The sequence below is a fragment of the Oryzias latipes genome, chromosome 2 (assembly GCF_053564925.1).
Source record: "Oryzias latipes strain Hd-rR chromosome 2, Olatipes_Hd-rR_3.1".
NCBI lineage: Eukaryota > Metazoa > Chordata > Actinopteri > Beloniformes > Adrianichthyidae > Oryzias > Oryzias latipes.
In genome coordinates, this window is record NC_136238.1 from 18206181 (window position 1) to 18227110 (window position 20930).

The 20930-nt window shown below is 39.8% G+C and overlaps 1 protein-coding gene across 3 annotated transcripts in view; it reads right to left on the bottom strand.

Moving 5' to 3' along the window:
* nhej1 (nonhomologous end-joining factor 1) overlaps positions 1–20930 on the bottom strand; it is a 33480-nt gene that overhangs the window by 1022 nt on the left and 11528 nt on the right. For all 3 annotated transcript variants that reach the window (XM_023964607.2, XM_023964604.2, XM_020708195.3), the window contains exon 6: positions 2796–2961. In XM_023964607.2, coding sequence (XP_023820375.1) covers positions 2796–2961 — 166 coding nt within the window. The remainder of the gene's footprint in view (positions 1–2795; positions 2962–20930) is intronic.

Genomic DNA, 20930 nt, shown 5'->3' on the forward strand with positions numbered 1-20930 from the left:
CCACAACATTTTTCAGAAAACAACACTAAGCACTATTTTGCTTAGTGTCGACTAAGCAAAATACTATGTGCAATTGGGTGTCCTTTGGGTGTTTCTGGCAAAATGTGGAAAAAAAACTGGGAGGAGTAATGGCAGAAAGGTCAATTTAGTGCACGCAATCAGATTTATCAAGTGTGAAACAGGTATGCAGTCTATAACTAGCAAATTTTACACACAGGTGTAAACCTGCAAAACTCAGTGTTAATTGTTTCAAGAAGGAGACGCTGACTCAACAAAAGGCGACAAGGGGAGGGCTTGTTTTCTGCCCATCCATGGGCTTTGAAAGCCATAGACTATCGTGTTACTAGGGGTGTAACAGTACACGTAGTTGTACCGAACCGTTTCGGTACGGCAATTTTGGTTTGGTTCACTTTTGTGCCGTTTCGGTTTTCCTTTTTTCTTGTTTTGTTGTCCCCCCCCGAAAGTATTGTGTCAACATTGTTACACGAAGAAAAGCGTATGCCACAGGTAACACATCTAATCTGATAACGCACTTAAAACTACGTCACCCAACTGTAAAAATCGGGTCTACAAGAAAAAAAAATGTTCAAGTTAAAATGTTTGTTTTTCAGGCCAATATCACTTATCGAAAACTTTTGGATCCTGACTGCTAATAGTAGTATTATTTTATATAGCAGATCACCTACTTAGGTCAATTTTATTTATTGTTATATACAACAAATAAATGCATTTTCAGCTAAATTTTTCTGCCTTTTTGAACCAAAAAAAAAAAAAAATCAAACTGAGCCCTATGAAATTCTGAACCGAACCAAATTGAAATTTTAGTGTACCGTTACACCCCAACGCGTAACCATCTGTAAAGTTACAGATGTGTTAAGCACCAGTTTAGCACCAATGACACCTGAACAACACAGGCTTTGACCTATTATAAATCTTGAACCGTCTACACAACCAACATGACTGCGCATCAGGAATCAGCCAATTTAGGTTTGTTGCGTAAACACTTCCCTACTTTACAGTTTGCACATCAGCGCAAAGCTGCTTTTCTCTGCTCAGAATTCGCTGAAATTACGTTTATTGCATCAACGGTTGAAGAGTGACGCTAGTCGAAAAAATGTCAGCACTGGAACTCGAGCTCCAGCTGATATGGAACGGGTCATTGTCTCCATATTTTGCTCAAAGTCACACTTTACCTTGGACGTTCTTTTGTGTAGTTCCCTCCTCTCTTCCATGTCTTATGCACTCTTCCTCCCTAATCCCTGGCTGCTGCGCTCTAGGGTAGCTGACAGTGAGCTCGTTGACATAGTAACCCATTATCTGATTTACTTCTTAGAGCCACATACATACCTCATAACTTAACTTTGAAATGTCAAGATACTATTAACATTTTTTACTGGTCTGATCTTTGTAAGCATGGCAACACAGAAAGGTGTAGCTGTCGGTTTGCTAATGAGGGAACTAATAAGTCTGCTTCTTAAAAAGTTTTACAGTCACTGTCCCATTCACATGTTATGTGTAATGTTGATGCATTAAAAACAAATATCATGGAAGTTTGATGGTTTTATTAAATATCCTTAGGATGTATGGATGTTTTTGATCCGGATCGAGTCCTGAACCTTGCGTTTGGTCTGTATTCAGACTTCGTCATGGGGACTTTCTTGTTCCGGACTAAAGCTTGTAAACAAAACGATGTGATGAAAGAGCTCTTCACTCATTGGTCAGGAATTATGAGGGCGGGACAAAGCAACTAGAGGCAGAAATTATGGAAGTCCTGCGCTTTTAGTTTATTCAAATATTATATTTCGCTCACAAGTTTTGAACGTCTGTATCAACATTAGACTCAACACTTTTTACTGGCGTTTTTGGTGCAGCGGAGTCATGCTGCAGGGCAGTTACTGGCAAAAAGACAGCTAAGTAGTACACAGTGTTTATAACATATAGATTGTCAGGAAAACAGTAAGAAGCAATGTGTATCACGTTAAAAGTAGTTTTATTGAGTCGAAATTCACCCGATCACATTTCAATGAGTTGCTGTGTCTAATCGTTGTGGTGTTATGGCATTATTATAAGAGAATTCTGTTAAGGAACTACAATGTAGCTTTTAGGAGGACGTCACAGCAAAGCCTGTTGGGCACGTGCCATTTAACGAGACACAGAAAAGCACGTAGGAAGCATTTTCTTTGGTGTTAAATTAACATTCTAACAAGTAAACAGATTAACCGTTTTTTCTGTCTGATAACACGACAATCGTTGCTTTACATTTGTCCACAGTTCCTCTGTTGCTACATTCCTTCTCTGTTTACGTCGGCTACAGTGGTCATTTTGGTCCAGTTGTTCCGCTCCGGGAACGGATTGTATTCAGACTGAGGAATCTCAGATCAAACCGAAGCTCAGTCCGATTGGAAACCTACTGAGACCACCTCATAAGATGGGTCAGAGTTCAGTTCGTGGTTGCGGAGCAGGGTGCGCTTGTGTGTATTCAGACTGAAATTTTGTTCCAGATTATCAGGGGAAAACGAACTCTGGTTCACTTTAAGCATACCAAATGTGTCCAGTCTGAATACACCCTTAAACTCAGTGGTGATGACTTTTTGCATTATGCTTGAATCTAAAAAATAAATTTTAGGTTACATATAAATAATTAACACAAACGGGTATAATAATAATTAAAGTTCCTTTGGCAATGCTGGTTAAAAGTAGACCAGTGTTTATAGCTTTACGTTAATGTGCGGAGATTTCAGAAATAAAAGCAAGGCCCAGACAGACTTTTTCTTAAAAATAAACATCAAACTAACCTGGTTGTAACAAGGCCAGGTCTGGCTCTTCAGCAGCAGAACAATCCTCTTCGGACAGTTTGCGTTTTCGCGTGTTACAGTGAGTGACGACTGTGGCGTAAAGCTGCTGCAGGTCGGCGCTGAAGCCCAGGTCGTCTGAAGATCCAGACCACAGCAGTGGAAGAGCCTGGAGAAAGAATGGAAATGTTGCTCAAGGTTCTATAAGATCTGAGCTAAATATTCAACACAGAAAGGTGGAGCAATCGAGGTAAAGGGACCACAACAGGGCAACGACGCTGGGTCAAACATTGCCAGACACTTTAAACTTTGCTTAAAAGCCGATAGAAAATGCACTTTGCTTTTGAGGTTTTAGACAACAGAATCATATAAAAACAACTCAAAAAACAAAAACACTCCCGCTCTACAGAAACTATGTCCTAGAACAGGGGTGTTAAACTCATTTTCACCGAGGCCCACATCAGGATAGTGGCTGTCCTCAAAGAGCCAGATATAAATTATACATGTAATTAAATGTAATGAAAAATAAATGCAACTACTCCTTAATGTTAATTAACTCGTCTTTTTTTATTATAACTTTTTAAAGTGACAATTACAGTTGCATAGAAAACATACGTTTGCTTGTTACTCTAGCAGAAATCCTTTTAAATTTGATTCTGTCAGGTTAGGTAGGTTATATAGACAGTGTTTAAGGCCTAATTTGTAGTTGCCCAATCCAATATTTCAAGTCCAATTCCCCCTAGATTTGAATAAATACACACCAATTTGTATGTTTTATTTTAAGAAATTAAAAACTTTTATGCTTTCGCGGGCCACATAAAATGACATGGCGGGCCACATTTGGCCCGTGGGCCTCGAGTTTGACACGTGTCCTAGAAAAAGACAAGTTTTTTTATTTTGGCTAAAAACTGCATAATCCTAATTAAAAGACCACTGGGAGCGCTTTAAAAATCTTTCAAAAGATGGTACAATAGTAATCTGCATAGAAGTAATTATATAATTTCAATAACTGCCAATAAGACTTTGAACGTTTGACTTATCTGTCATGTTGTACTCTCTGAAAAGGCTGGTTATTGCAGATAAGAGATGCATCACTACCTAACATCTCCTCTGACCAATTGCCCAGACATTCAGGGTAGTGTAGCCACATCACTTTATCTGATTGTTTTGTTTAAGTCTTAGTCACAACTGCACCTACGAGAAGAAAAACAGGTTGTCTCTAGGCAAAAAAATAGCCAAGAATGTACAGGGCACACAGGTGGCCTGCACAAAATATCAAGGTCGTAGACTACTCAGTGAGCTCATAGAGGGCTGGTCAACCCTGGTCCTCAAGAGCCACAACCCTGCCTGTTTTGTAGTTCTCCCAGACAAGCTTGCTGCTGATTAAATGACTCAAGTTATTCCACATTTCGATTGACTGAACATATCTGATTTAGGTAGTCAGCATCAAAGAGTCAAGGGAAGGCTGGACACATGTAAGGTTGGGGCTTTTGAGGAAAAGGGTTGGTCAGTCCTTCCAAAGAGCAAACATGTTCATTTCCATTTTTTCTACAGGCATGATGCAAGCAACAGGTCGTAGCAGCTTTTGTAACATGCTGGGTCAAGTAAGGGTGAAGGAAGTGAAAAGCAGGTGTGTTGTACAGATTTTTCATTTTTTTGACCCTGCCAAATTCTGCAGATTGCACAAAGGGTCTGTGAGTGATGTTCACTCCATGTTGCCTCCTATTCTAAAACCTGATTATCAGAAACGAGGTAATAAAACAATCAGGGTGTAGTTTGTGTGGAAATCCTACAGGCATACTCTTATACTATTAACAACTACAGTCCAGTCCAGTGTAAGGGGACAATACAACAGCATCACCCATACGTCATAAGTGCTTGCAATTTATGTTAGCCTTACAAATACTTGACGATAGATTTAACACACAAACAACAATGGTATTCCATTTTCAATGACATCCCTTGAGGTGGCCATACAATCCTCAAGGGAATTGCAAGCCACACCTGCACTCCCCCTCAAGATGCAACCGTTTCTCTCTATGACCCTCCACAGGCCCAGACAGCCCAAAGACTTGCACCACGCGTACTGGTCAACTCCTGTACAAGTACGAGTAGCCTTTAGCTAAATGTACCCTATAATCTGGTGTGCCTTACGTAAAAAAATAGACCATTCATTCTCTGTTGATTGATTTTGCACCTTAAAATCTGATGCATTTTATGGTCCAAAAACATACTGTAAGATATCCATGTAATGGATCATCAATTTCTCATGTCTAATGAGGCTGTGTACAGTCCTGTTCAACTTCAACTTCAAAACTGTGCATAACTGTAGTCACAGAAAAATCTATCTGCTTGGAGACAGTCATATACCCTTAACCCTTAACATGCTCTCACATAGGTTTATTTCTAATCTTCTGAGACAACTGCCTCCTTCACTTTCTGAGGTGCATGCCAAGTGTGGTACACCACATGCCACCAAACAGCACACTGACTACTTTATAAAAGCAGACTGAAATATTACACATTTAAAGACACCTCTGATGGTAACTAGCTGACACATCTTAGCTTAACATGTCCTTATGGTCAAACTATCTTCAATCTGTTCTAGGTGTATTGGCAGTTTTGTCCTGGTCTGTTTGAATATATTTGTCATTAGAGTGTCGTACTATTTTTTTCTCAACTTAAACTTTTGTCAGTTTTAAAGTTATTTCAATGACCATTGTCATTGAAATCTTTAAAACTTGAAATCTTTAAGCTATCTTTAAAACGGAGCAACAAAAATGAATCATCAGTATTTATCAACAGTGACTGTTAAACTAAAAGGTTGAGAATCTGACATTTTATAGGCATTCTCCATGAAAACCCCAGGCAGTATATTTAGGTATGTTTGTTTTATGGCCGGACTGAAGGAGTCACATGTCTGAGATGTGATGCAGAGCTGCCATAAGCCTCCAATTAAAGCTAGATTACTGACAAGCTCACCTAAAGTGAGACTAAAAGGTAAGATTGACTTGTGAGGTGAGTTTGAGGTTGACATCATGTCAACCAAGAAAAGAGCAGGTTAGTTCCTGCAGTACAACAAATGTGTAAAGGAAAACATCCAAAAAAACATGTATATTTTAACTTAATTCCCTCAATCCTCCTCCCTCCGATAGAGAGGACAAACTCCAAATTAGCTCCTCAAATATTGACTGGGAGAAATTGGTGGTCTGCTCCTTGCTGACAGGGCCGAGGGGCTCCTAAACACACTTTTGGTCAGGTTTCGCATTGATTTATTTTTGTTATTTATTTGTTTAAATATCGTAAAAATAAATGTATGCTGTGCTGAGGCTTGGTTCTGCTTTGGGCACAGAGACACCAATGTCCACGCGGGACAGAAAGCAACAGAAAGCTGACCTTATTCTCCCTTCACATTCACCTTTTCCTTCCTCCTCCTGCTGCCTGGCAGGAAACCAGTTCATTTAGATGGTGGGATTTGAAACGCCGACTTCAATTTGTTGGGTCCGGCGGTCCCAAAGCGCTAAAATCAACAATACATTTGATAGTTTGGACACTGGGTTTAACCTTGTATGGAAGTCTGATATTGCCACATAAGGAACTTGATCTTGTCTAGAGTTTGTGCAATTGATTTAATCTGTTTCAAAGAAATTGATCCTATAGAGTCACAAAGGTGCAAAATTAGTTTATTTAAAAAAGGTACAATATTCTGCTGTGCTTTTAGTTGATGACTAGCTCTTCAAAAGATATTCCACCTTATGTAAGTTCATGCAAACATTAACAGATTTTAGCATTTAACAGCTTTAGTATAAAAAGTACAATCAAAGTACCATTTTAAGAAACAGTGACTTTAAAATTTATTGAAGCTTTTTGAAGTTGCTACCAATTTGTTAAAAATTAAACACTTTGTAGTAGACCTGCACAATAGATCTAAAATGTGTCAATATCACGATATCAACTTGTGCAATACACCTATCGCAAAAGACAATATAAACTGTGATAAATAGTTACCGGTACCTTAAATTTTTTACACACTGCACAGACAGAGAAACCATTATATTTAAAAAATGTTTTTAAAAAAATAGAAAAAACCTGGCACACACCGTCTACATCCTTCTTAATTGTTGTCCATTTTAGTTTTGGCCAGTACTACCAGAAAGGTAAATAATTGTTCCCTGACCAACAAGTTCTTACTCGTCTCTTATGAAGATAACTTGCAGTTTAAGTTAAGTTGACTTTTATTTAAATAAAACAAAAATTGAAATTATGTATTATTTTTTTGTTTTCTAATTTGCTCGTGTATTGCAAGTCATATCATCATCGCAATATTGATCACTAATATTTCACATTTAAAGTTTTGGCCATATTGTGCGGCCCTACTCCATCACAAAAGTAGTTTAGTGTCAACACAATCTACTCCACTACAACTACTGAAAGCAAACGTATGTCATTCAACAAATAAAAGGTCATGGAAAAAATGACTCAAGGGAGAGGAAAACTAAGGTGCACTACAGATTGAAGTGTAGAGGTTTTTTTTTTTGCATTCCATGTTTTTCAGACAATATGGCGCACTCAAACTCGTTTAATTTTCTCAAAAAATGACTGTTTGCCCTACAATCTGGGGCACTTCATGTATGAACCCTGGTTGTGTTTACTGACCTGGAACCAATTTCTGAGATACATGGTGCAAACATTTAAAAACGTTTTAGTACAACTTTGGTTAACTACATAGCATAGGATTTTTGGACCATTATGGCTAAATGGAAGAGTGATACATACTTTACATCAACACAAACTAAAAAAGTGTTTATTTTGCTTTTTTTATTTCATCTGTTACAACTGAAGAATGTGTACTTATTGTAGTTCAAATTTGACTTATCTCTCATGTTGTGCCCTCACAAATGCTGCATATGCGCACATGAATCACAAAACAATTTACTAGAAAAAACTTCCCATTGACCCCTCTGACCAGTTGCCTATCTCTTGGTCCCTCTACAGTGAGGCATAACCACCAACTGTGCAAGTTCTCTCACTTAAAAAGATAAAAGAGACCTGCAATTTTCCTCTTAGGCATACCTCAACTGTGAGAGACAAAATAAGATTTTTTTTAAATAAAATCCCATTGCCTGATTTTTAAAGAATTTATTCGCAAATTATGGTGGGAAAATAAGTATTTGGTCACCTACAAACAAGCAGGATTTCTGGCTCTTACAGACCCGTTAGCTTCTTCTGCAGGAGGTTCCTCTGTCCTCCACTTGTTACCTGTATTACTGGCACCTGTTTGAACTGGCTATATATATACACAAGACACCTGTCCACAACTTCAAACAGTCACACTCTAAACTCCACTATGGCCTAGATCAAATAGCTGTCTAAGGACACCAGAAACAAAATTGATGACCTGCACCAGGCTGGGAAGAATCAACCGTGTGAGCAATTATTAGGAAATGGAAGACATACAAGACCACTGATAATCTCCCTTGATCTGGGGCCCCCCACAAGATGCGATTATCACAAAAAGTTCACAAGAACAGTTAGTATCCCAGAGCCACATGGAGGGACCTAGATAATGACCTACATAGAGCTGGGACCAAAGTAACTAAGGCTACCATCAGTAACACACTACGTCACCAGGGACTAAAATCCTGCAGTGCCAGACGTGTCGCCCTGCAAAAGCCAGTACATGTGCAGGCCTGTCTCAAGTTTACTTGGAGGATCCAGAAGAGGATTGGGAGAATGTCTTATCGTCAGATAAAACCAAAATAGATTTTGTGGCAAAAACTTTACTCTTCATTTTTGGAGTTACTGTAAATCACAGGGGTAGAAATATCATGCTTTGGGGCTTTTTTTCAGCAAAGGGACCAGGACGACTGATCCGTGCAAAGTAAAGAATGAATGGGGCCGTGTATCGGCAGATTTTGAGTGATAACCTCATTCCATCAGCAAAGGTATTGACAATTATATGTAACTGTGTTTTTTGGCATGACAACGATCCCAAACACCCTGCCTGGTAACAAAAGGAGTGGCTTTGTAAGAAGCATTTCAAGGTCCTGGAGTGAACCTGCAAGTCTCCAGATCTCAACCCCATAGAAAATCTTTGGAGGGAGTTAAAAGTCCTTGTTGTCCAGCGGCAGTCCCAAAAAAAATCACTGCTCTAGAGGAGATCTGCATGGAGGAATGGGACAAAATACCAGCAACAGTTTGTGAATACTTATGATGACTTACAGAAAGTGGTTGACTGCTGTCATTGGATTTTTCTCTCATTTTGTCTCTTACAGTTGAGGAACCTATGATGAAAATTACAGGCCTCTTTTATCTTTTTAAGTGGGAGAACTTGCACAACTGGTGGCTGACTAAATACTTTTTTGCCCCACTGTAGGTATTTTGATTAGGGTAGTCATATCATATGGCAGATTCTTTTTCACTGAATGCCCCCTATAATCGGGTGCGCCTTCAGGGCTCGACATAGCCATTTGTCCGCTGGCCCGGTCCTGTTTTTCGAGCAGTGCGGACCACAAGACTTTACTTTTCACTTGTCCGCTCGGGCCACTAAAATATTTAACGGTTTATATATTCTTCACCTTTTTCAATAAAGTAAATTTTGCGAAAACGTGTAGATTTACCTCGTCTTCATAATTTAGTTTTTCTGCTAGTCCTGTGTTCAGACTTCAAGGGTTTCTATGGGAAACCTTTGATCACTTCTCCTTCTCTCCCGCCTGCGCGCGCTGGGCCTTCACTGCCGAGCACCACGCGGCACGCGCTCACTACTTTTTTTTTTCAAACTTTATTGATTGTAACAATTCAATACAAAACAATGTTAAACAGCAACAACGAAGGCACAAGCCAGTGGGTTATTATTACATTTGATTATAAATCCGACACCGTCACTGAAGAGAGACTGAAGCATGTCAGAGATGTGGAAGACATGGCAGGAATAGATAGGAATATGTTGGATGGAGTAATGGGTGGAATTAGTAGTATGGACAGCAAGATATTTAATGAATGCATTGAAGATGAAACTGTATCCACTAAGCTTTAAGCTGAATGTCAAAGAATCAAAGGCAACTCCAAATAACTGAATCTCAGACTCAAATGCAGTAGAATGTTAAACTACTTAATTTTGTTTTTCTTTACAACACTGTAAGCAGTAAGTATTTCTAGTTAGCTGAATGATCTCAGTTAGACCTGCACAATATGAGGAAAACTCGCGATATGCGATATCAGAGATTAAAATTGCGATAACGATATAATTTGCGGTATATAAACAAACAGCAAAATAACCAAATAACCATTCCCAGTTTAAAAATTGTACTCCAAATGACCCACGTTGACATGGGTTACAAACATCTAACATAACAGGGCTCCATCTGATTGATCAACAATGTGAAGGCGTCCATCCGATTGGTCAAATGCATTAAGGGATTTATTTGATTCGTTAAATGGTTCAAGCTGCCATTAGATTGATTTAACACATTTAAGGTTTATGATTTATTGCGATATTTGCCGTTAGAAGCACCATGAAAACTTCTGAACTAGTGTTACCTACTACACTGCAGTGCTCTCTTCAAAACATCTGAAACAGACTAGAGCAGATTTAAGTTTGATATGGTCTATTTTCAGTCATTGAAAAGTGTAGAAATAAGTGATGTCACCAGAATGCACCAAATTGTACCATATTAAAAGTTTCCGGGGGGGCATGCCCACAGACCCCCCTAAAGTTGCAAGCACCTGCGGAGCGGCGGGTCCCGCTATGCGCGGTGTCGGGCCAGTAACTTTCAGGCAGGGCCAGTAAGTTTCAAAAACTACTGGCCCTGTGGGCCAGTGCAAATTTCTGGGCTATGTCAACCCCTGGCCTTATGTCTGAAATGGGCTGTTCTTTCTCCATTTATTGATATTGTACATTACAGTCCAAAGATCATGGTAATAATACCTGAAAGGTACATCATAGTTTTAGTTTTGATTTAGCCCATTACATTTTCCTTCCCCTCAAAAAGTTTTGGTAGAAAACTTTAAAACAGCATAGGATAACTTAGATTTTGTTCATTCAGATAAAAGCTGTTTTTCTATTAAAAAATAAAAAAATCACGCTTTACAGCTAACTTGAAATATCTAGTGTAAGCAGAGATGAGTTACAGTTCTCTGTATTTAAGAACAGCACAAGAGAGCCCCCAGGGTGTGAACATGATGACGAAGGGGTCGCTGACCAGACAGGAAAGGCCAGACGAGGAATAAAAAGGTGATTACAGCAGGTCATCCACCGCCTGCCTGTTCTGTGGAGCCAAGTTATGGACTGTAAAGTTGATCCTGTCCCCTGTAGTAGCACAAAATCTATCAGGAAAAAACTGCTCACCTGGGGGCCACCTCCAAGCTCCATCCTCTCTACACAGTAAATTATCATATATGTGGGGATAGTGGTCAGACGACAGGGGAGCATTTGCAACCTGATGGTGTTTTACTATTATTAGCAAGTAAACAGCTCTGGTTTTAGACAAGCTGCTGTTGTTTGGTAAGCGAGGGGGGGGGGGGGGGGGGACTGTGCTGGTGCCAGGGAGTCTCACACTCATCCTCTTCATCATCCCTGACTTCTGACCCTGTGTATGCTCTCCTTCGTTCCCTCATGAACCACGTTCACTCATTGTGACTCGCAACTTTTGAACCCCAAAACTGTCAAGGCGATCTTCTTGAGTGTTAAAATGATGAACATTTGCTTGGTCCAGGTAGGACAGTGACAAGGCTAGGACCATTTGGTCTTTCAACAACCGATTTGGGGGTTTTAGGCTTTATTGCTCTTTGAATCTGTACTAATTTAATGTTGTCTAAATGTTATTTTTCAGTTTAATGCTAACCTACAGGTGCCAGAAGAAGAAAGTTAGCTTGTTAAACCTTTTAAGGCCCCAATGAAATTTTTTCTTTTTTTCATCCTCTAGTCACTTTTGTCTGATGAGGAAGGACATGTATAAAGAAAATTAAGTTTAAAATTGTATTTCTGAATATTTATTCAAATTGTTGTGAATCAGGAGAAGTCTAAGAAAATACTTAGCTTGGGCCACAAGCTCCCTGTTCCACTACATTCAGAAGCATCCACTTGTAGACGCCTAAATCCATGTACATCTTTGTTTTTCCTAGACTGAGCAAGCATCTGGCTTAAAAATGTAGGGCTGGATAGTTCCAATATATCTCCATGTTGGTTTCAACTGTAATGTTATGTTGGGGTTGTGAGGGACTGTAAGTAAGAGGGAAAGCATGTAAGACATGAGATGGGTAGTATTAATGTGATTCTCCATGTCAGAATCCATTGAAAATACATAAATTGTGTAAAAAGAGCGTTTGTTGCTTAGCAACATCTCTGGTGTTAAAACCTCAAACTGCTAATGAAGAAAGCAAGGCATAAAGTCCCATTCAAAAATGATTTAAACTATTGGTTTCGTTGGTCTTTTAACTATGTTTATGCCGTATTTAGCCAAAATTTTCACAAACTGTCTTTTCTAGGACATAAATTAACTCCTGCTGCTGTGCAAACACTGTTTTCATTGGAGTGGGTTATTAGCTTATTAAGAAGTAAAATTATACCCCAATTGTCAGCCAAATTTATGTCATACAGGATCTTTGTTTAGTTTTGATCATAAAACTTTGCTATCTAACTGCAGACATGTATTTTGGTCACATGGGAGTGAACTCTTCGCTCAGCATTTGCAGGTCAGACAGGCACAAATGTAGGATTACTGACCCCATACAAAAGGGATGACAGTCCCTTTAGTCCTTTGACACGATATCAATGGACACAGTCGTAAACCAGGGCAATGTGGCTGTATATTAGGGCTTTAATTTAATCCTAGACTGCTCACTGCTCTGGTGTTAGCTTCTTTGCATCATTTACCTTTCACCTGCTCTAAATGAGCGCTCAGTGTCGTCATGTCTCCCTTCTGGCTGGTGACACCGAAGGCTGCATTTATGACCTAAAGGTTTACATGGCTTCTCCATCTACAGCTAGGCTGCTAGAGGCAGCTGCAACCATGGAAACTGGTTGGAAGCTCTGTTGCAAGGAGTATCACAGACTGCATCCTGCTGCCCTCATGTCACCCAGCGTATCCTAATGTTTTTACGGGATGCAGAGCTCTGCCGGTCCAGTCTGGGTCTTGGCCAGAAGGCCAGAAGCTGAACAGGGGGAGTAGCCAGTAGGAGTATCCAGGCCACAGAAAACCTAATTACAGAGCAGGAAGGGGACAACCCTGTGGAAACTGCAGCTAAAACACGGCATTCTGGAGTTGGAGTTGGTGGAGTTACAGTAGGATGTTTTGCCCTTTGTGAGCTGCATTCAAGCTAAGGACATATACGAGAAATGCATTTGAAAATAAAATTAAACAAACAAACTGAGGCATCCTGAAGGGTTTATTGAATGAGCAATAAATTAAAATTTTTATTTTCACAATCCTTTAAAAAAAAAATCTCCATCATGGATTTTTTCAGGTGATGTCATTGCATTTCTGACACAACCCTTCAAAGGACTAAACGTGGGGACAGGGGTTCGATCCTGCAGAAAAGCACGAACTGGATTTTGGGCTTAACATTGCTGTCACAGTTGGTATGAGAAGGGCGGGGGTTGAAAAGCCTTCTGCTTTACTCGTTTATTTGAAGACCAAGAGGGAGTTCAAACAACGGGAGGAATTTACACTTAAAAATTTTTTTAGAAATCAGTTTGATTCTAAAACAAAATGGAAAAAAAATCCTTACTTCTCACGACCGTTTCCTCATTGTTTGACTAAATTTTTGCCAAAGTGTTGAGTTTCAGATATGTGATTCCACACAACTTTGGTACACAACAAGCCCAAAATATCAGTCCTACGTTGCCGTGCATCAGAAATTTTATTAGTGTTTTAGAAATGTTCTAACCTCCATTTTCTTTGCGCTGCACTTCCTGTGCAATGTCACAAAGGATGTTTTCAGACCCTATGTATACCCTGAACAGTTGGCCAGTTCATTGCAGGGCAACACTGAACATGCTAAAGCTACAGTGACATATCCAACTGTTACGATGGGAAGGCTTTGGCAGAATCTTCAAGATTAGTTGCCGCTGCCTGATTTTTTTTTGAAAAACCGTTGGCTTGGTCATGAATGCAGTCAGTCAGGCAGGGCTGACATAATTACAAAATTGGGCAGCAGTATGATGCTTGTACGATGTGTAAATGTGTACGGACAGCGGCCATCCACATCAAGTGCCACTAGCTGCCAGCCCTCTGGTAGCCCGGGGGTAAATAAACTGTCCTGTCGGAGCAACACTCTGTGCTGAAACCACAACCATACCAAACAACTTCTTCTTCTGCGCCCTTCTTGTGTGCGTTGCTCTTCTTCTTTAATTTTTGCAGCAGGCACAATGTTCTGTCTTTGTGTTCTCAGCATGAACTGCAGTTTGTCAATGCCCAGGTCTTTGAGTTGCTGGGGTGCTATCAACGCTTTGATGAGTTTGTGCAGCATCAATGCCGTGTCTACATTTGTATGCAAGACCCATGGTGGCCGGGATCGCCAGACTGACGTTTGGTCATTGTTGGGCCATGTGAACAGCCCTCCCTCGTGCCTACATGTCTACTGTACGATTTCTAACAATCGGATGGTGGCAGTGGGACGACATCCCGGGGTAAGGGGGACGGCTGGAAGTTGGGGACTTTGGGGACCTTGAAGACTCTCCCATCAGAAAATTGTCGCACTGCTGCCTTGCTGCCTACCGACCTCCAAATGTGCCGGGCGGCGACTGACCCATGCCAAAAAAACTGTTCAGTCGGCGTAAAATTGTAACTTTTCTTAAAACCATCCCAGCCACTGGCAGTTAAAAATCGGCTGCCTCCTGCCTGTTACTAATACTGTCGCATGGCCGAATTTGCTGAAAAACTTGCATTTAAGACGCTGCTCAGTGGCATTTTGGTATGTGACCAAGGTTTAAACTAGGTTTTAACAAGCTAAGCTCAATCAAAACATGAGAAACCCCTTACCCTATAATAGTGTAGCTGTCCCCGGTGACAAGAACTAACCATAAGAGTTCCACCTGTTTACGCAATTAACGTAAATTCCAAAGCATTCTGAAACGAAGAAAAGCAGCTTTGAGCCAACATGTTACATTTCACTACTGTAACTGTATCAGAGCAAAGAATCAGTTTTAGCATCAAAATCCACTGGAATTCTATTGATTCTGGGAATAAGTAAACCAATATATGATTGAGGATGATCAATTATACTGTAACTTGTTATATTCTAAATTGTTGCTTCTCTAAGGTTTTATTAGATGCCTTTTCTCCTTGAATTTGTATTTCAAGGCACTAAAATGCAGAATGCTCCTTCTCTATGGAGGCGCTTGTGCTTAAAAATTTAAACTTGGGTGTTACGATATATATACTACGTTGACAATACTAAATATAGCTTCCGTTTTTTGGTTGTCTTCATTAAATGACGTTGTTGAATTGTCAATCTGAGATGATTTAGCTAATGTTAAAACAGCATAGATTATGGTTGGCTTTTTGAAGTCTTATCAATAGAGTTCATGTGAGATTTGTAAAACTATTTCATGTCAGACAGCTTCGTCTTCGTCATTCTGCAGATTTTAACACCACTTGTCCGTTGCTGGAGGTTAAAGATTCTCAGCTACCACATCTTATTGACTGTCGTGACATTTTGGTTTGTCTGACTCAATGCAGTTTTGATAGCGACGGACGGCTGTCAATTCACACAAAACATTGTGCGACAGGATGACCAAAAACACTGAAATAAGAAAATGTATTACCTTCATCTTTACTCAATTCAAAATCAGCTCTACGCAGCCTCACCCACCTACCAACCGAGCCAGGAATTCCTCAAGTCTGTGAGATAAGGAGCAGCTCACTGCTGATTATTAGCACAGCAGTCAATGATTCACTGAAGGAGGAAGAAAAGAAACTTTCTACCCTTACAACCTCACATTAATCAATTTTCTGTTTTCCACCTCCTAAAGCAAATCTAAATCTAATAGTTATACTTTGAAAAAAAGTTCTCGCCGGCCTAATTTGTTGTGTTTTTTTTACATATTTCCTCACAAAGAATTCCCACCCTAATCCCCAACTACTAAAAAACGACATAGTCCAGGACTATCTAGTGCCCTGGATTTTAAAAGAAATTCGGACACCATGATCACTACTTTTTATTTTTTAAACGGCGAATATTGTGTAATTGGCTTCATAAAGTGAAAAACTAATTTATATGAACTTTTTGCCACGATTATTTATGAACCCATTGTTGTGAAGATGAAAACGTTGACGGTTTATCGAAAAAATAAATTTAACTACAATTTTTTTGCAAAAATTGTTCAAACGCAAGGCTTTGTGGTCTATATTTGCCAGTCAGACTCTTTTTTTGCAGAGCCGTCTGGCATATTTCTATGGTACTAGATTTTGGAATTGTGGATTTGGACAACATTCACAAGACTTGCAAGGCTTCGACATTTCTCACGGATCCTCTTCCAACTGTAGGTGGCGGACATGCATTAGTAAACAGTTGAAAAAGAAAAAAAAGGAGCCGGTTTAGCCCGTGCTGGTTTGCGGCGCCTTCCGTCCGTGAAACCCAGGTTCAACTCCGGGCTGCTCCCTGTTCCCTTCTCTACTTCTGTGCCGGTCCCAAGCCCGGTTGCTTTGAAAGGGTTGCGTCAGGAAGGGCATCCGGCGTAAAACATTGCCAAGTTTACCATGCAACTCGCTGTGGCAACCCCTGATGGGAAAAGCCGAAAGAGAATCATCAGAAAAAGAAAAAGAAAAAGAAAGAAAAAAATCCCTTCCTGCTTGTCCAGTGTGAACACCATGGGCTTAATCTGCGTTTAAAGGCCTGTTCACACTGGACGAATTTTGCGCTTGATATTCGCCGACGTTTAACGCCTCGTGACTAAACAAAGGGCACCAATGTGAGTGTGCACACCAACGCGAAAAACGCCACGCGTAAAAACATCATTTTTTTAAAAACGCCTCGGGTTTGTTTTTTTGGTTTGACGCGCCGCGTCAAAAACTATACGACCAATGAGAATGGCGCTTTTGCACACGTGTCTGGAGCTTCTGAAGTTACAGTTAAACACAACTTGGGGGCGCTCAAACACAAAACTGTCTTGCTGAGAACACATACGTAATGGCGAAGTAGATTTACGACAAGTAGCGTCTACATTGCCGCGAAGAAATAAGACGAAGAAGATGCACTCACTGACGGACATTCTAAAATATCCCCGAAAACGCTCATGATACATTTTCAGCTCTGGTACCAGTCGATAAAACTCCCCATGTTTTTCTCTTCTCGTAACTATGGGATGTACCCAAAATCGGCGTCTTTTCCGGCGTCTTTCATCATTCAATTGAACAATTATTTCTTCATTGCTGGAACTGGAACTGGAGCTACTGGTGCTTGAAATATTCATGTTTTCTTTGTATGATTCTGACAAGCCCGTAAATACTTGCTCTCTTCTTCTGAGTGAAAAGCGAGTTTAAAAAGTTGTGCAGCACCACCTTGTGTACAGGGGGTATTTCTGTTTTACATTGAGCGCCATCTAATGTCAGGGAATGAATTTGCATGTTCTCTCGGCTCATCGTCAGCGAAAATCGCTTGGGTGTGAACAAAAAAAACGTGTTGAAAAACGCTGGCGAATAATGTGCGCCGATATTCGTCCCGGTGTGTACGGCCCTTAAGACTGCACATTTAGCAAGTTCTTGAACGTGCCTCAAATGACCAGTGTATCTGTAGGTTTACATGACTAATTATCCCCTGTTTTTACTAGTTAAAGACCCACCCTAATGAAAATTGTGTTGGTATTTTTAACATGTTCTTGTAGCAGTTTTCTCATAATAGAGGACATATATAAAGAACATTAGGCTTTAAATTGTGTTTGAGGATTTCTTCAATTGAATCTTAAGTTAGGACCAAAGGAGAAAATACAGTTGGAAAAACCTTGTATGTGTGACGTAAAAGCTACTGCGGTGCGGCCACAAGCTTCCTATTCCACTCCATTCTGATGCATCTACTTGTAGACAAATAGATTCGTACGTCTTTGTTTTCCTCGTCTGAGCTGCCATCTGGCTCAAAACTGTCCAGCTGCATAGCTCACCATTATGTTGAGGGTGTGAGGGGTAGTAAGCTAGCAGGACAGTGAGTAAACAAAGAGATCATGGGAAGGGAGCAGGCTTATTCCACGAAAACGTTTTGTTTTTTGGCTAAAAACAGTATAATAATAATTAAAAGACCACTGGGAACGCTTTTACAACAGCTCAAAAGATGATTGGAGTGGGACTTTACTAGTTAACTATTTTTCTAGTTGACCGTTGCACTGGTTTTGCTTGTTGACCAGTGTGTCATACAGATTTTTTATTCTTTGGGTCCAGTGCATCTTGGAGATGGGCAATGATAGTGCAATGGGCCTGTTATTGCAAGCTATTGCACTCACCTTGCTTGGAGCCTATCTCTTGTAAATTAAGAAATGAGAAAATAAGAGCTAGTTTGTCATTTTAATTGTAGAAATTACTCTTTAGTCACAGCTTTCTTTGTGCCAACGACAGGAAATGTCTTTGTTTAGCTTCACTTTTTTTTCAAATGTTGTTTTGAGGTGATTTGTAATTGGTTTCATTGAGGAGCAATATCAGTCAAATTAAATAGTTTACATTTCTTTTTTATTCTTTAATACCTGTGTTACCTCGTAATGCTTTGTTTTCCTAATTTTTATTTCATTTATCTCAAAAGGATTCATAGCAGAAAAAAGCTCTTTTAAAAACTCATTCGCAAAAACACAAAAATGCTGCTGAAAGAAATCCATGACCCATATAATGATCGAAAAGGCTCCCGTTCATCAATAAAACAATCGGCATGTGTGTTTTGTCTTTGTACATTTAGCCACACTGAACTGTTTCAAAAAGCGTCCAGGAAACCAGCAGCCTCTGTGGTCAAACTGTTCAGACGCTGCCTTGCTCTTTACTTAGATCCTCTGGTTGAAGCACACAGATATTAGGATGTGACTCTTGATGCACAGAGAGCAACATAGTATTTAATTTTTCCGACCATTTGCGCACATATCATTACAGTGCCTTAACTGGAGATGGGAGAACTTCACATCTCTATACGTAAAAGAGAAAAGTCGAGCTGAAGCAGGAAACCAAGCAATTTGGAGTAACGAATGCCATGTTTGGAAGCTGTGGGATTTCAGCTCAATTATGTGATTCTGTGAGTGGTTTTGGTCAGAAGTGGCCACTAATTGTCAGATGCTATTATGCTGCAGTGTGACTGCTGTGGAGCTGTGAAGCAGGAACAGGAAGCGGGCACTGCTCCAAGAAGATGACAGTTCAGTTCAGATCTGACAGCTGTGATGATGCCGCGAACCCAACGCCGCAAATGGGGAGGCGTGTGGCACTGTGGCACACAAACAGGCAGACGGGGGCTTGAGCGCAGAAATGCGAGATTCAAAAGCAACCTCTGTGACACACGCAGGAACCCCAAGCTCTGAAAACCAGAAGTGTGCGTCACTGTCTGCTCTCTGGACGATCTAACATGTCTCCATGAGCTTCAGCCACTACATCTGCAGAAAATGAATCATCAAACGGGCCAGTCAAAAAAAACATCACTAGTACCACAGTACACAGCCTCTGAGCAACTCTGGTGGAACGAAGCTGTGAAGGAAACAGATTTGTTGGAATGCCTCCAGGACGGCAACTTTACAGGTCCTCATTGATGCCATGCAACTGTCATTCAGTCTGCAGGAAATAGGAGACTGTGCCATTTCAGCAGGTGGCGCTAAAAGTCAAATTTTACTTGGCTACAAAAAACAAGTTATCAAGTAAAACAAGAAAGTAACAATATGTATTTGGGAAATATTTAGAGTTTCCGAGTAACATTAGTGGAAGCTACAGTTGCTGAATATGATTGTTTTTTTGAGGCTTTTGAGAAGTTTTTGGTTTTTCTTTTAAGATGTCTCTTCATTAGTTACAGGCTACACAGACAGTGGTCTACAGTTTGCAGTTGGGATGCAGGCTTTTCTAGACATTAAGAACTGAACTCTTTATCTGTCCTATGATGTCTTTACACAAGGGTTGTTTGATAGACTTTCATTAGAGCAGGTGATCTTTGGTGTACTAGGGGTGTAACGATTAATCAACTTAATCAATTTATATTCCTATGATCCAACAAGTTGAAAACATCTTGGGCAAGATGTTAAGAATCAATCTTGGGGAAAAAAATCGGAATGACGCGTATTAAGTTTATTTTACTATGAAGTAAAATGATCAAGTACCATTACAGCAAACAACACATTTATAATAATAATAATAAATTTTATTTGTTAGGCGCCTTTCAAGGAACTCAAGGTCGCCGTATGATGGCAGCAAAAAAGATTAATCCATCAATCAAGTTCAATGTGTGGAAACACTTTAAATTTAGCAAAGACGTGACCATACAGTGTGGTAGAATGTTCTAAAGTTCCATTTGTATTATATTGATGTGGAAAAACAACAGTGGGATGAACTTTATGAAACTAAATTGTTAATGAATTTGCCATTCATTCAGTTTTTAAGTCAGTTTTAAGGCACATCGTACAAAAGCTTAGACAACTAAACATGTGTTGAAAGTTAAACTAGTTTAACTTTGACCAACCAGGGACTCGGATTCCATTTTTTATTAATAAATATAAGACAGTAAAACAAAAAGAAAGAAACAAGCAGTTGAATCCAAGTTTTAAAAAAATCCAAGTCCAACAATCCAGTCAAAAGAAGTGCCAATCAAGTTAATGTTTTTAAATGTCCTGCCAACAAGGCACGAAGTGAAGGTGCTTTCCAATGTATTGTCAGAGGACGTTAACTCAAGGTAGCTTGTCAATTTGGCATAGTGTAAACTGACCCAAATTCTTTCTGCCCCTTTTCCCTCCGGATCGGCCTGTACGGATTTTGTGTAGGAACCATTAGAACGTGATATAGATTTTCTCTTAAATTATAACTGTCCAAGTAAGGGCTTAAAAAAAAATTGGATGCCCACGTCAGTCTCGTCAAACTTTTAAGGTGCGACAGATAAATGCAAAAAAATACTAACACTAAAACTTGTATTTAAAAAAAAAAAAGATTACCTTGAATTATTATTCACGTAAACCTTCAAGTATATCTATTATTTCAT